General features: G+C 43.6%; 1 protein-coding gene across 1 annotated transcript in view; it reads left to right on the forward strand.

Moving 5' to 3' along the window:
• Epb41l4b (erythrocyte membrane protein band 4.1 like 4B) overlaps positions 1–16,821 on the forward strand; it is a 134,725-nt gene that overhangs the window by 96,446 nt on the left and 21,458 nt on the right. The window contains exons 17-20 of the mRNA XM_048783235.1: positions 1,403–1,521; positions 5,922–6,047; positions 8,944–9,011; positions 11,701–11,799. Of these exons, the coding sequence (XP_048639192.1) occupies positions 1,403–1,521; positions 5,922–6,047; positions 8,944–9,011; positions 11,701–11,799 (412 nt within the window). The remainder of the gene's footprint in view (positions 1–1,402; positions 1,522–5,921; positions 6,048–8,943; positions 9,012–11,700; positions 11,800–16,821) is intronic.

Raw genomic sequence — 16,821 nt, forward strand, 5'->3', positions numbered from 1 at the left:
GTTCTCCATCTGGTGCTAAGGCAGAGTCAGGTGGTGTTGGCTCTGGTTCCTGCTGTAGGGCGGGGTCCCTCACGGTGCCTTGATTTCCTCTTCTGGGGATGGGGTGGAGGTGAGGAGATGAGAACCAAGGGCTCTTCCAGCCCCAGCATGGCATGAGCCTGGGAGCCGGTAAAACACCACGATCCTCTCCTTCATTGACCACAGAAAGCAATTCTGGGTTGACTGAGCTGGATATGGGTACTCATAACCCACTTGTGTGAAGACTAAGCTCTGTGCCCTCATGGCTGCCCCGGCTGCCTATGCCGAATCCCTGCCTCATCTTATATCTGGGTAATCGTGGCAACCTCCCGATGGGCACCTCCTCCAGCCTCCCTGAAAAAGCTGCCAAATCTACTTTCACCAGATGGCTCTATCCAGATGCCTTAAGGCCTTGCAGGAGTTCACTGTCCTGGGATGAAGGCCACCCTGCTGAGCCTGGCCACACACAGACCTTCATAACCTGGCTCCTGCCAAGGTCTCCAGCCTCCCCGACTCCTTAGCTCACTCTGGCTACACAGAGCGCCTCTCCTCTCACCGAATGCTGTGCCAGCTCTGTCCCTTGCACTTGTTGCCTCTTCCTAGAAGGCTTTTCTCTGTCCTGGTGAAGTCCTATGCATCCCTCAGGAACCAGCTCAAATGTTATCCGTGAATCGTTCTTTATCACCAATCCAGGCTTTGGAGTGCCTTCTCTCTCGTTCCTATCACTAATTATGACTTTTGCTGCTTTTTATTTGAAGTATCTGTGCATGTCTCTGTCTCTCCCTTTAGACCAGAATTGTGTCTCATGCATCTCTTTTATTTCGGCTTCCTAGATCCCAATTGACTATTAGCACAAGTTTTACTTTGTAATGAATATTTAATATATCAGTGAGTAAATTCAAGCTAAAGGGAGAAAAGGTGGCCAACTAATCCCCAGTGGTACAAAAAAATCAAAGTCAGTGGATTTGATTTTAGAAACATAACATGGCTTTTAAGGGCACATTTTTGTGTCTCTTAGACTGAATACTAATCTTTCTAGTTTGCATAGAGCTTTTTCACTTTTAAAACACTTGTATATGAATAAAAACTCACTTAATGTTCACAGCAACCCTACAAGGTAAATAATTTTATTTTTATTTAAAAATGACTCCGAGGCTCAGAAAGGTAAAGCACTTTAGCCAGGCCCACCCAGCTCATGGAGCTGATGGGGGCGGAGTTAGACCTTGAAACCGTGACCTCAGATATTCTCACAACCCATCAAGCAAGAAGACAAGGAGGCAGGCAAACAGGGTGCTGGGGGCCAGGATCTGGCGAGTGTCCCTTAGCCTCTATAGCTGTCTCTCCTTTGACCCTTCCTTATTCATTTTCCCCGGCTGCTGTGTAGAACTGAGTCCTGGACCACATGCTCTGTTCAGTGATGCTGCTGCCCATCTGAAGAAGCTGGAGCTGGAGACGGTGAAGGCTGCTGGACCCTGGCCCACTCTGCATATCAACATTAACAAGGTGCCAGCGCCCGGGACTCTGCATGAACATGGACTTGGTGCTCATACCAGACCTGGGCCTGTTAACGCGGCCTGCCTGTTAAACCAAATGCCAGTGCCTGGAGGGACTTCTACCATCTTTCTTGACTTTTCGGCTCAGGCTGTCTTTTAGGAGCAAAACTTCACTTACCGTCTTGCTGGGTGAATTACAGGGCTGGGCATTGCCCAATAGATCATGTTCCCCCTGGATTGATCTTCTCCCTCTTCTTAATCTCTTGGTTTTCAACTTTTCTTCAACAATACACATGATAAATGGGTTGAATACGGGCTTACCCAGAGTTGGACAAAATCTAGAACTATTTTGCAGTGAAATACAGCATATTGAACAGCAGAGAACTCACAAGCGCAATAGCCATTTGTAGTTGCCATGACCATTGGTAGGATATTGGGGACAGTGGGTTGCTCTGGGTCAAGGCATATCTGGAACATCTGTGCATTACAGAGCATTGCCCTGTAGCTCAGCTATAACTTATTATAACTTCCCTTTTTTATCCTCCATTCAGAGAAATACATTAGGGGGCTGGGAGTGTAGCTCAGAGGAGAGCTCATGCTTAGCACACACAAGGCCCTGGGTTCAATCCCCAGCATCAAAAAAGAAGAGAACAGGAAAGAAAGGAAGATTAGTAAGCAAGAAACCTAGGTCAAAGCGATTATCCAGGTAACTCTGACGCTGTCCCAACCTATGAACATAGCATATTATTTCACACTATGATTCTTTGTCATCAATAGAGCATTTCTTGCAATAGACCTCACTTGATAGCATGATATCACAATTGGGAACACTGGCTTGGATGGCTTTTAAAGTTTTTTTTTCCCCCAACCTTAAAGATGGAGCATCTTCTGTTTGTTCTTAGATGACCCCCTGGGATTATGTAATGATGAGAAGTCATTTTCACTACTCGGTTCCAAAGTCACACCCAGAATTATCACAGGAATATGAATGTCATCAGATTTCCAATGTGTAAACAATTTGTATCAACAATTTAAATATGCATCTGATCATTTCTTTATTCCCAGATGACATCTTCCAACAGATGGCCTATTTCCAACTATAATAATCCAAAGGCCCAATTGGCATCCATTTGTGTGTTTTGAAATATTGAACGATAAAGTGTCTTTCCACGATTCAAGCTGAACATAAAATATCAAGTATGATAATTCAGAACACAGAAAGCACAACATTCTGGGACCTTCCTCCAGACTGGACCTGTTGTTTTGTGATCTCCCATAGAAATGCCTTTTTCTGTGTGTGTGTGTGTGTGTGTGTGTGTGTGTATTGGGGGGTACTGGGGATTGTCCCACGGGTGCTCTACCACTGAGTTACACTCCCAGACCTTTTTATTTTGTTTTCCCCCCAGGGTCTCACTAAGTTGCCTAGGTTGGCTTTGAACTTGTGATCCTCCTGCTTTGGCCTCCTCAGTAGCTAGGATTACAGTCATGTACCACCATGCCTGGAGAGAAATGCCTTTGAAACAAACAAAAAAAAATTATATAATGTTTCACAAAATTTCCAAAATTTATGTCGGCCTTTACCTGAGTCAATTCATAAAGCTGAACATTATTGCTCTTGCTTCATCCAGATGGGACAGGAATGAGATGGCATGAATTTTATGTCCAAAAAAGTAATTTAGAATTCCAAAGTTCTGGGGGGAAATCGTTGCTGAATTGCTCTTCTCTTCTTATTTTAGCAGCATTTCATTTCTTTAAGTAGGTCTTCGGTCATTACTGTCAGTATAACCACATTCCCTCAAGCAATTGTCAAAAAACCTCAGATGGGCTTAATAACTAATTTCATTCCTATATTATTCCAGAAAAATTAAACCTAATTAAAAAATTAACTCTTCACATATCAATGAAAACATCCATTTAATATGGAACAGATATCTTTACATAACAGGATTTATAAACACAAGATAAATTATCCAAAGTCTATGCTACAAATCCTACCTTTTAAAATACAAGTTATAAATAAGTTAGTGATCTGCCTAAAGGAGAAAACTTAAGTCCCTCAGGATAATGAATCTAGTCAAAAGAGCCAGTTCTTCAAGCACAACTAGATGGCTTAGGGTCATTACTGTCCTCCCATCCAAAGTAACTTTTTGTTATATTTTCTTTTCTAACCAAAGAATCTGACATGAAAGTGTCATTTGTATCTTAAAAAATTTTTTTCCTTACTTGAACATCCTGAAGATCTTGTGAATAAAGAGAATGAGAGATGGGCTGGGGTTGTAGGTCAGTGGTAGATCACTTGCCTAGCATGTGTGAGGAACTGGGTTCGATTCTCAGCACTGCATATAGATAGATAGATAGATAAAAAATAAAGGTCCACCGACAACTGAAAGACATTTCTTAAAAAAGAGAGAGAGAGAGACTGAGTCAGAGAAGGCAAGGGGAGCAGTATGGTGGTGTGGTTAGGAGCTCTGGGCTGCGTCTACCAAAGCCACTGTTCCTGAATGCGAATGTTGGCCCTTCTGCTTATCTCCTGTGTGATCTTGGACAAGTCACTTCCCATCTCTCTGCTTTGTTTTTCTCATATATAAAATGAGGATATTAATTCTCTGGTTTCTGTTTATATCATATAAATCCTTCACCTTTTATAAAAGTGGGGAGGATAATACTTGTACCTACTTCCAAATGGGTGGAACAAATGAGAGGATTAAGTGAGACATGCATATGAAATTTATAGTCAACAGCTGACTCATAGTAAGCTCTCAGTAAATGTTACCCACTGGAGTTATTTTTCTTTTTATCATCACTATCATCGTGTGTGTGTGTGTGTGTGTGTGTGTACATGCATGCGCTGGTGGGAAACGAACCCAGGGCTTTGCACACACTAGAGAACACTCTTCACTACTGAGCTACACCCCTAGCAACCTCACTCTCTTTTTAAATAATACTAAAAGAAGGCAAAGCTGAGGAGCAGATCTGGGTTTTTTGCCTCTGCCTGTTCTGGCATTATGTGAAATTGCTGCTTGCTCTCACAAACGCTCCTCTGTGTGTCTGGCGGTCCCCCTGGGAACCTGTATACTATGTCCTCTTTTCTTTGTCAAGTGGTGTCCATCAGCCAATTGCCTTGTGCTGCCTCTATGGCTTTTATAATATTGCTACTACGAGTACCAAGGTGCTCAAGAGGACTTTCAAATTAGTGACCAAATAATTTGGGGACATGAAGAACTTGAGGGCTTTAGAACATCTCCTTCTTGCCCTCGTACAGGATGGCTGACATGATATTGGTATTGCTGGATTGCCTCTGGCAATCATGTGGTTTTGTGCTTTCTTATTAAATGCATATCTCTTCTGATGATAACTGTATATCATCATAATTGTCCTCAGTAGGTGTTTAATGGACACCTACTCTGCATCAAGCACCATATTAGTGCTGGGGTATGCAATGGCCATGATAGTACAGTTAGCAATAAGACATTATTTCCCAAAAGTGGTGTGTGTACCATTAAAGATGAGTTGGGATTACCCATGTGGATAAGTGCTTTTTATTTTAATTATTATGGAAATGTCATCATGTCTATAATAATACATAGAAGAGTTACAAAGCCTAAGATTTCAAAGATATCATTGCTTTGAGCATAGTTCAAATATGAATATTTGTCCCAGGGTGCCCTGGGATCACAGGAATTTTAGGTACATGTTCAGTTAACACTCGGGAGATGGTAAAAAGAGTGAAGGTGGTACCAATTTCCAAGATGCTCTGCAATACTGTAACAGGGGCTGGGGGTGTAGTTGAATGGTACAGCATGTAATTATCCCTGGGTTCAATTTCCAGCCCCCTCCAAAAAAGGAATATAGATACAAATTCCTTGTTAAGAATCACAGTTTTAGGACTGGAGATTTAGCTCAGTGGTAGGGCACTTGCTTAGTATGCACAAGGCCTTGGGTTCAGTCCCCAGCAAAACACACATACACACACACACACACACACACACACACACACATACACACACACCAGTTTTTAGCAAGATTTATTGTAAAAACATCCACAGATATTTTGCACTCTTTCCCTTGACCCTACAAGTCACAGTGTTGGCTTTCTGTGTCAGACTTGCGATTGTGGGGAGAATGAATAGAGAAGTTGAAGCCCTAGCCGGGTTCTGCCACAGGCTCTTGCCGCCTGACCCCTGATGATCCCCTTCCTCACCTTCTCAGGCCTCGCTCCCAGCTCCTGATGTGTCTTCTCCCTCCCTCATAAGAGGATGAGTGAACCTGGGGCACAGATGCATGGAGCTGGTGGCACATTTGCCCGGATACTTGGATCTGTATTCTGTGCAGTCGCAGCCATTGGGAAAGTTAACGTGCATGTTTTGTTTTCTGCTTACAATCCATCATCTGGATTTTGATTTGTTTCAGGCCGAGGAAAAGAAGGTCTCTGAGAAGACTCTTCAGACACCCCTGTTGCCCTCGCCCGTGGCAGATCACGTGAAGTGCAACATTCTGAAAGCGCAGCTGGAGAATGCTTCCCGGGTGAGTGCCCAGGTATGCGGAGCCTGGCTCCCTTGCGTTCAGGTTACGGACTTCCTCCACGCCATCGGGAGGGACCCAGACACCACGTCAGTCGGGGTCCAGACTGGAGATAGGAATCATGCCTTGGTAGGTGAACTGAAACTTTAGTAGCAAGAATTCTTAACTGATATCCAGTTATTAATTAGGTATGTGTGAGTCCTCAGGAGAGCTGGCCCAGCCCCATGGATTCATCAGGTCAGGGTCGGGCTGAGGAATAGGCATTTCCAACCAGCTCCTGGGGCCACACTCGGAGTCACACTATTCTCAGGAACTAGAAAGAGAAACTGCAAGGAAGCACTTTCCAGCTCCATGGCCCAGGGACACTCAGATGAAATTTGGATTTCTTAGTAAGGGTTCCAGCAGCCAGTGCTGGTGTCTCTGAGCTGGAGTAAGAAACCCATGTGGCCTGGAGGAACTGCCACTGCCCAGGTGAAGCAGCCAGGATGGGGTGACTCAAGGAAGCTAGAAACAAACAGAAAAGAGCAAGTTCTGCCCCACTAGCGCCCCCTATTGACATGTCCTATCCTGAAGCCAACTGGGAAAGCAGTTACTGAATTTGCTGGTTCTGCCTCAGGTCCACCAAGTAGAGGTGCGGAGGACAAGCTGGAGATGAGAGACGACAGTTCCATAACTCTCATTACCCACCACTAGCACCCCTAACAGACCTCACTGGTTATATGCAGTGATCACCACACTCCCTGTGACCCTAAATGCAGCCTCAGGATTATCTTCTATACAAAAGGTCTTCCAAGGAGATACCAGTCAACAAGGTTGTCACTCAAGTAGAAATCCATTTGTCATCCCTGCCCTGGAACCAGTATATGAAAAGCTACAGTTGTCCGTGAGCTCACTCATGAACTTAATATTTATGCCTGTGTTGCTGAGGACAAAGCAATATTTAGTAATCTCTTATATTATTATTTCCATTTATTTAGCAATCTGAGTAATTTAGATCCTTCCAGAACATACCATGAAAACCCAGAAAGGGCTTACAGAATTTCTTCTTATTTGGGAACTGTGATCCAAACAGGAAGCAGTAAGGTACAGAGTATAAGTTTCAAAGTCAGGTGGCCTGGGTTCGAATCAGTCTACCATGTTTCAGCAGCATCACCTTAAACTTGTTCATTAATCTGAGCCTCGGTTTTTCTCAGGTGTAAAATGAGGAAAATGGTATCTAACCACCTTAGGTTACTGTGAAGACTGAATGAGACCATCTGTGTAAAGTACCCAGTACCCAACACAATGCCTTGCCCTACCATTGTGTGGATATTGACAATGATTACTACAGATCGGGCGTGATGAAGTTGTCAGGGGCTCTTATTGTAGGTAACAGTGGTAGCACTTTTTATAGGATGACCATGTTGACCTTCTTTTCATTGCATGTTAGATATTAAAGTTAGAGTCACACATTACCTTTGTCTTAATCCAGCTATCTTCATCATTTTAGAGTATGCCATTTTTATACTGTCGTGGAACAAATAATACTGACATATTCCAAGTTTACAAAGCTGCTTTGATCCACTCTAGAAAGCTCTATCATGTGCCCAGTGGCCCCATTCTGCTCACACCATCCGAGGAGGACCCATGTTTCTGCACCAGTGAGGAAGTACAGTGTGTTGTAAACTTTTCATTCTGCAAAATATAGAAAAAGATGAGAAACAAATATGAAGAAAAGAGAGTGCCCTAGCCAAACAGACAGGGTGGAAGGGCATGAAAGGAGGAAAGGAGGAGAGAGTGAGATGAGAACTCAGTAATTTCAGAGCAGCGTTCCCCAAGATGTTAAAAGGTGCACCAGCCCTCCAGGAGGCTTCCTGATTGTTCTGGAAATTCTGCTCACTAAATCCCCTGAAACAGTCCCAATGCACACATCTTCTAATAGGTTCTGAGAAGTCCTGCGGCAAAGAAACCTGTTTTAGTTTCCTTCACACCTGATTGGTCTCAGAACACTTTGTGAAACAGTTCCCACTATTATCATAGAACGGGAGATGCTGCTGAGTGTTCACGGGAAAACAGGGACCTGCCTTAAGAACCCCTGGCTTAGAGTGTCCCGAGGGGCTCTGGGGAAAGGGTTGTGCATCCCCCCAGAGAGTTAGGTCTGAATTCCCTCTTGGCCTCCATGTAGAGCAAGGGTGTAAGGAAAAGAATCAAGTTCCAACAGGGAGCCAGGGCTGGATGTGTTTGGCACCCATGCAGGCCAACCGGGCAGTGCCCTCTGAGCCAGGGTCCGAGCAGTACCACTCACTGTATGCTTAGAACAGAGGCGCAGCTCTGTGTGCTGTGACAAGCATGAGGGCTGTGTCTGTCATCGAGCACTGTGCGTTCTGCTGGCCTGGCAAGCTGAGTGGGTGTCCCTTCCTCCCCTGTCATTCTTTGGAACTCACCAGAGGGAAGAAGACAAGGCTTCTGTCAAAATCAAATGATGTAATTCCTCCCAGGCTTGTTCCACTGATGTGAAAGAACAGATTCCAGATCCCTTTGTAAACTGTAAGGCTGTGTGAGCATACAGCTGGTAATTATTCCCGATCTAAACTGTGAGGTGAGCCAGTTGTGGGTTTGGCTTTTCCCACACCATCCCTTTCTCATTCAAGCATGAGCTGGCACGTAGCAGGTGTTCAATAAAAGTAGGAATACAATAATTGATTGCATTTGAATAATTATGTCTTAATCCCCATGGAGGAGAATGACTCAAGAATACACATTTCTGTAAACTTACATAAATACCAGAACAAGGTTTGCTATTGACTGAATGCATGATGAATTCGCTCTTTGTTCCACCTTCACATTTCTATAATCCTTAGATTGTGGAAGACTTGAAAACATTTTTGCATGCCAAGAGATTCAGTTTGGACTAACCCGTTTTGTCTTACAGATTGGAAAAGAGGAATCGACATTTGTAAATATCAATAAGAAATCCAGTCTTCAGGACACTAATGTAAGGTCTGTTGCTTCTTGTTCGAACGGGGAGATGACACTCGGTGTAGCCAACATTATCTTCAAAACATTGCTGACATGTTATGTCATGCTATGAATTAGCTGATAATTTCCATCAGAGAGGGAAAATGAAACTAAGGGAATGTGAACCTCAAAGACCCACCTCAAACAACTGCTGCTGAGTCTCAGAATTAATATCACTACCTGCTATACCAACAAAGAATTTTAGACACTTGGGTTGTCTCATAACATAGAGTTATGACCTTGTCATGTGCCCAGATCAGTAGCAACCTATGGATCGTGGCAGCTTCATTACCAGCCTGTTGTCTACTAACATCTGTAGGGGCTCCCTAGGGTAGAGTTTCCCCTCAAAATGTCCAAGGACAACTCCATCGTCTCTTGTTAAAGGCACAGACTTTTGAGTCCAACTCCAGGGCCTTCAGATCCTATTGGGGGGGGGGTGGGATGCTGATGGGGACAGAGTCAGCAATTTAACAAATAGCTCAGGTGTATAGAACTACTCGCTTGATGCCCAAAGTAAAAGTTAATATTCCGGGGCTGGGGTAGTTGCTCAGTGGTNATTTAACATTCTGGGCTGGGGTTGTAGCTCAGTGGTAGAGCGCTAGCCCAGCATGCATGGGACACTGGTTTCGATCCCCAGCACCACATAAAAAAACTAAATAAACCAAATAAAGGTATTGAGTCCATCTTAAACTAAAAATATATATTTTTTAAAAAGTTAACATTCCTTTTTATCACCTTATGATTTCCAACCTATGTTCTTGGTATAAATCTGTCTTCCACCAGAGACACCTTACCCTCTGGACATTCCAAAAATTCAGTTCATCTCTTTCCACCCTCCTCCATCATCCTCCACCTGTTTTCCCATCTTGATGACTTTCCCTTCTCCTTACCCTGGCCTGAAAACCTCCTGCCTCATCCCCTCACCTAGTTGGCCACCACATCCTATCAATGTGGCTTTCCTACTACTGCCACATCCATCCTTTCCTCTCCAGAATCATAATCCCTGCTGACTCCCAGGCCTCGTTACTGCCCATCCTGGGTACTATCCCAACAGTACTCTAAGATGCCCTGGCCTCCCTTCTCCAATGTCCCCTTCTGAGCACCTTTCCAAATTGCACCTGACTATGCCACTCCCCTTCTTAAAGCCTTTAGATACTGCCATTGCCTTCAGAGTAAACGCCTCAGACTTGGGCCCCTGGTGACATGGCCCCCTGTCATCCCTTACTTTGTCACTGGGACCTCCCTTGTCAGCATTTCCAGTGCCCTACATTCAGCCAGGTCTCCACACTGTCTCCCACCTTGCTGGTCTTGCCTCCCTGTGGTTAGGAGGAAACTTCTCTGCAAAGCTTTCACAGATATCAGCCATTCTACCCAAGCAGAGGTCTGAGCTCCTACAAGGCTAAAATCTTCCAAGGTCCATGTTCAGCTTCCTCTGAGCTCCCAGCCTGAGAAGCCACTGACTTCAGGTCCTCATTTGCTCATTCCTGTAGTTACTCAGCAAACATTTATTAGGCACCAGCCACATACTGATCACAAATAATTAGGCATTGGATAGAAGAAAACACAGAGGCTCAGAAATGTTAATTGACTTGTTGGGATCCCTTGCTGAAGGTCTCAATTTGTTTAGATGCTCCTTTGGTGCTAGAAAGTCATTAGTGATTCAGTCGGGTGTGATGGCGCATGCCTGTCATCCCAGGGGCTCTGGAGGCTGAGGCAGGAGGATCATGAGTTCAAAGCCAGCCTCAGCAAAGGCGAGGTGTTAAGCAACCCAGTGAGACCCTGTCTCTAAATAAAATACAAAATAGGGCTGGGGATGTGTCTCAGTAGTCAAGAGCCCCTGAGTTCAATCCTTGGTGCCTTCCCCTGTCCCCAAAAGAAAGTCATTACTGACTTTTAATAAATGAATTTAGTGGAGCTGAGGATGGATGTGTGGCTCAGAGGCAGAGCACTTGCCTCCCACATGTAAGTCACTGAGTTTGATCCTCAGCACCACATAAAAATAAATAAACAAAATAAATATATTTTAAAAAATGAATTTAGTCATGATCACTTCAAAAATATTTAAAACTTTTCCTTAAAAATCACTGTTTTGAGTAGGGCCTACCACCTGTCAGGCATAAATGACTGAGGAAAGATAAAGTTAAACTTAAGTTTTAACATTTTCATATGTACATAGAATTAAAATGTTTTAGAGTAAATGCTAGTGGGCTTCTGGTTATGCATTTTTCACATAAAGTATACTACTCAGCTTTATTTTCTTGAAATGTGTTCTGTGCTATGTTTAAAATACATAGCTAGCAGATTAAAAGTAAAACTTTTAAGGAAGTCAAACTGAGTTTAGTTTATCCATTTTACCTGTTTATGAATCAAACACTCATATTGTGGGGTGGCTATGTGGGACACGGAAATTTTATTTGGTTCCCCAATTATATTTAGTTCCTTGCTTGCTGTATTTTCTTCCCCATTATTTTTGCTTGTTGGTTGGTTGTTTGGGGTTTTCTGTTTTTAGTTGCAGTTATTAAATCAGTAGAACAGAAAGGCAAAAATAAATGGATTTCTGGACTACCAGTGTTATTAAGGTATGAATTCACTGAGAAAGCAGTCTGTTTGGCTAAAACGAGACCATAAACCTTTTTTATTGGTGGTATTCTCTTTTTTGGTATGTCTCTAGAAGTCCTATCCCTATACGTGTGGAAACTGCCCAACCAGCTGTGGAAAAACCGGAAATCAAGCCTCCCCGAGTGAGGAAGTTAACAAGACAATATAGTTTGTGAGTTCTGTATTGCAAGTTTTTCAGTTATAACCGCACTGATGCTAAACATATTGGTTATAAATGTTTCTTAACCCTTCATACCATTCCCAGAGAGAGAGCCATTCTCCAAATTCTGTTTATTTCCACCTTGGGTCATAATGGGACCAGAATTTTCCCCCTGAAAACATACATGTATAATCATTATTGATTGCTGTATAACCAAACTACTCCCAAACAATCCTCAGTTATTGCCTCCCAGTTGCGGGGGGCTGGAGTCCAGGCTTGGCTTCCTTGGCTCCTCCTCTGTGTCAGGATCTCTCACAAGACTGTGTTCAAGGTGTGAGTGAGGGCTGTGGTCTCATCCGAAGGCCCCTTCCCATAGTTCCTGGTACCCAAGGGCATTGGGCCAAGGTTATCTCAGTTGTAGTCACCCAGAGAGGGTGCTAGCAAGGCGAAGGTCACAGTCTTGTAACCTAATCACAGAAATGACAACTTATCACTTTTCCACATTCTATTCATGAGAAGCAAGTCACTAGGTGCAGCTCATACTCAAGAGGAGGCATATATGGGAGCCTGAATACCAGGACAGGGATCCCTGGAGGCCATAGCAAAAGCTGCCTCCCATGACCTGATAGTAAAGGGTAGCAAGGTCTGTCAGCAGAGCCAGAGCTAAGCACTGAGCTCTCTGTGAGACCAGTGGAAGGAGCCACATTCCACCAGGGCCCACCCACTTCTTTTCAGCTCAGTTTAACATCGGTCTCTTGGCTACAGTGTGCACTGGATTGTTCTAGGGATGGTCAAGGGAAGAGCAAAGTGTCTTTGACAATTCCCATCCAAAGAGTCACCGTGTATTGGTGGCAAAGGCCGAGTGTCAAATCCAAAATGGAGTTACAATCCAAAAAAGACAGAAAGGTGTTGCAGTAAAGGTGGTGGTTGATAAGTCATAGTGGTCGTCCCAATGGTAGTTCCCTTTTCTTGACCTTGGCTTTGGGCCGGGCAGTGCGCCTGGGCATGATTTGGTCAGAGAGCTGCAGGGATATCTCCAGATGCAATGGAAAGCATAGGGGCTCTGGGGCTGAAAGGTCTTCTTTCTGTTGGAGCCCTGGCTGGTTTACAGCTATAAGCTCTTGGAAAATTTATTTTTGAGCTATTATTTCTGCATCTGCAGAATGGTTGTGCTAATGTCTACCTCAGGGATTTTGTGGGGGTTAGCATAGGTAAAGCCCATAGTAAGGGGCCAGGCCACCGAAGGGCTCTCTTTCCTTTTTTCCCCTGGAAACTTCTGAGAAAAAGTCCAAGTTTGTGGGTCTCCAGAGTGTGAAGTGTAGGGCATGGAGGTGGCCCCAGATGCAATCCTCAAACAGCTGTCTCAGTGCTATCATTTGCATCTTGTGAAAAGAGGAAAATGCATGCTGCGGGAGGGGGATTAGTACGGACACATCCTACCTCATTAGCTTTAATAGAAACTTCCGGATAATATAGCAACTGCATTTCCTAGGAAAACCAAAATGAATAGGGTTCAAATAATTAACAGTCCTAATGATCTCCGGGGAACAAATTAAACCGTTAAAAGTCTGCTTCCCCAAGGATAAGGCTGGCGGGATTTGCCTTTCCTTTTACATTTTGAAACTCGAAATGTCATTATCACCCATTTGGGATATGTAATCATGTTTGAAATAATGACTGACTGCTAGATGGCCCGGAAGGAAAGAAAAATTCACTCACTCACCAAATTGGCTCTTTGAAGAAAACCCTTTTCAAATCTGTAACTTAAAAGCATGTTTATTAAACTGCCCCCAAATATTCTGTTTTGAAAAATCAAAGAATGGCAGCATTTCCCCATTAGTAGAAAATAGCAAATGTAATGGATGGGATTTTTTTTCCAATGTTACCTTTCTTCCCCCAAAAATAGTTCTTCAATCTCCAACAGTGGTTACTGCTCATTTGCTCATATGTTTAACTCCTAGAGGTTGATAAAGTTGAAAGGCATGTGGTCAAGAAACACAGATGGAAAAACTCAGATTTTGGATTTTCTGGAACCATTTTCTGTGTTATCCTTTTTGTGTGCAGATGTGTGTGCTATCACAGTTTTTCTGGCTCTTAGACCTGAGTTATGTGTATTCAGATGTTAGCCGCTTTACCAAGGCCATCGTAACATTCAGGTGCTCTGAAGGAGTTTTTTTTTAGCCACTGCTTTTAAGGATATAAACAAAAACCTCAGCCATGTACTTTCCTGGAAATATGACAAGAAATAAAAGTGTTGGCTGCTGTGTGCAGAGAAAAAGGGGAGTGGAGGAGCTCAGCAGAGGTCAAGGCATATAGAAGTGTCATCTTTATATTTATAGCTAGTAGGTTTTAGAAAATGGCTAGCAAAGCAGGCAAGGTGGTACACACCTGTGGCCTCAGCTACTCAGGAGGCTGAGGCAGGAGGATCTCTTGAACCCAGAAGTTCCTGACCAGCCATGGGCTGGGAAGAAAATGGTGAGCTGTTTTATCTTTTTCCAGGAATATAAAAAAATAATTTCAAAACAAAGCTCTACACATAAAATTTTATTTATTAAAATGTTATTTTGTGGCATTGGGGTTGTGGCTCAGTGGTAGAGCACTCACCTAGCACATGTGAAGCACTGGGTTCAATCCTCAGCACCACATAAAAAAATAAAAAATAAATGTATTGTGTCCATCTACAGCTAAAAAATAAAATATCAAAAAATGTCATTTTCTGAATTTAACATTACTGAATTTTAGATATATTTCTTTGTCATAAGATCTAAGTTACGACAAAAGATTATAAAATCCCATGAAAAATTTGGAGCTTTTCAAGTTTAGACAGTATTATTCGACTTCCTGCTGTGAAAGATGAGCTATGTTTTCTGAAATGGCTTTTTATGTAAAAATAAATAATAAATAGGCTCTTAAGAATACAGTTCTTTTAAATGAAGTAAAAGAAAAAAAATTACCCCACTCCTCCACTTAACTAGCCAGATTACCAAATTTTTTAAAAATGAGGTAAAAAAATTTAACTCAACTCCTCCACGTACACAGGTTTGTGACTTTGATCACATGAAATTACATCTGATTCTCTGAAAAATTGGAGATCAAATCACAAGGTTTTTGAGAAAATTTAATGGGCACATGCCCGAATAACTTACATGACCTGCTTTATCTGTGTGGTTGCAAATATGTGATATCTTATTAATTTTTCCACAAACTTGTTCAAACCTTCCACCTCCCCTTTTTAGTAATGAATCTTAAATCCTCCTTGAGAGTCTTTTCCAAACACAGACTGATCTAAAATCCCCCAGGGCCAATCCACACTGCAGCTGTGATCTGGGGCCATATTCCCCATGAGGCCCACTGCCCAGGGACCATCAGGAGAGACTGGGCACAGGCCTCATTTGTGCCCATCAGCCATCTTTTATCTTTACTCTTGAGCTCAGCTTTCATTTTGAAAACTCAACCCCTGTGCCAGGATGGCTTCAGGGGGTGCTCCAGTAGAGACAGTGTGCCGGGGGTCCCCAAGACCATCCTCAAGGATGATGACTCACTAGAAGGACTCACAGAACTAAGAAAAGCAGTCACACTCACGGTTACCATGTGTAACAGTGAAGGAAACCAATTAATCTCAACAAGAGAAAAAGCCCAGAGGTGGAGTCCAGGAAAATACTCCCATTGCCCTCTCTCTGTGGAGTCACATGGGCAGGGATTCATTCTCCCAGAAATAACATGCAACAATATATGGGGAGTATTACCAACCAGGGAAGCTCACTTATGCAATGAAAAGTGGTTTTTATTAGGGGTCAGTCACGTAGGCATGGAGCGCCCATATGACTGACCTTAGCTTATTAAGATCAGACCACCCCCCACGCCTGCCTCAGATCAGACTGATATAGCATAGTCCTAAAACCCCAGGTATACAAATCCAGGTGTTTCACCATATAGCACATTGAGAACATAAACTCTGACATGGCCCAAGCTGTTGGGTACACAGACTCTCCCCAGGCAGGATACCCCAGGGCCCAGAGGATGTCTCCCAGGAGCTGGTCAGTGCCTGTGGTTCCTCTGGAATGTAGGGAGTTTGAGCATCTCAGTCCTTCTGAGTTAACTCTACTGCACAGGCAGGAAGCTGGCAGGTTAGCAGCTGGGAGACTTGTCTTAATTTCTAAAAGTTGGAGAAGATATTGTCCACGCTAAGAATGGGGAATCAATGGCACTGCTCCAGTGCCGTGCCAGGGTGACCAGGTCAGAAGGGGCTACCAGGCTTGGCGTATGCTGTGGGACATCAAAGCTTCTTTCCAAATCCAAGCCTGGAGATAAGCTGCAGTGCCAGGCCAGACTTCCCCTCCATTGTGGTGGCTTCCTGTCAAGTCCTTTCCTTCCCAGGTCACCTCCTCCTCACAGAGAGGTTCTAAGACCAAAGCTACTTGGCCCCTAGACAAACACTCCTCCCCTGTAACCGGCTTGTCACACCCAACAGACAGTTCGTACCTAACAAGGCCACAAAAGAGGCTATTATGTCTTTGGCTCAAAGCCATAGGTTTCTATGAGCCTTGTATACACCTGCCTAAAGGCCACCTCTCCAAATAATAGCCTTTGCTGTGGTGGTTCCTCAAGAAGCTAAGCAAAGAAGTAGCATAGGACCCGGCAACTCTCTCCCTAGATGAAATTCCAATCCAAAAGAATTGCAAGCAAGGAGCCAAGCAGGTATTTGCACACTCGTGTTCATAGCAGTGTTAGTTGCAGAGCTAGAAGATGAAGGAACGCAAGTGTCCATCAACAGATGAATGGACAAGAATATGTGGTACACCCACCCAGTGGATTCTTCACCATAGAAGAATGACATCTTGATAAATGCTACAACATGATTGTACCTTGAAAACACCATAGTGAATGTGACAAACCAGACCCAGAAGGACAGAAGTGGTTCGATTTTGCTTCCACAGGTGCCTAGAGTAGTCAAATTCATTGAGACACACAGAGGAATAGGTGCTTCCAGAAGCTGTGGGGAGGCAGCCACAGAAAGCTATGTTCAGTAACAAT

This window comes from Marmota marmota, unplaced genomic scaffold (assembly GCF_001458135.2).
Source record: "Marmota marmota marmota unplaced genomic scaffold, marMar, whole genome shotgun sequence".
Taxonomy (NCBI): domain Eukaryota; kingdom Metazoa; phylum Chordata; class Mammalia; order Rodentia; family Sciuridae; genus Marmota; species Marmota marmota.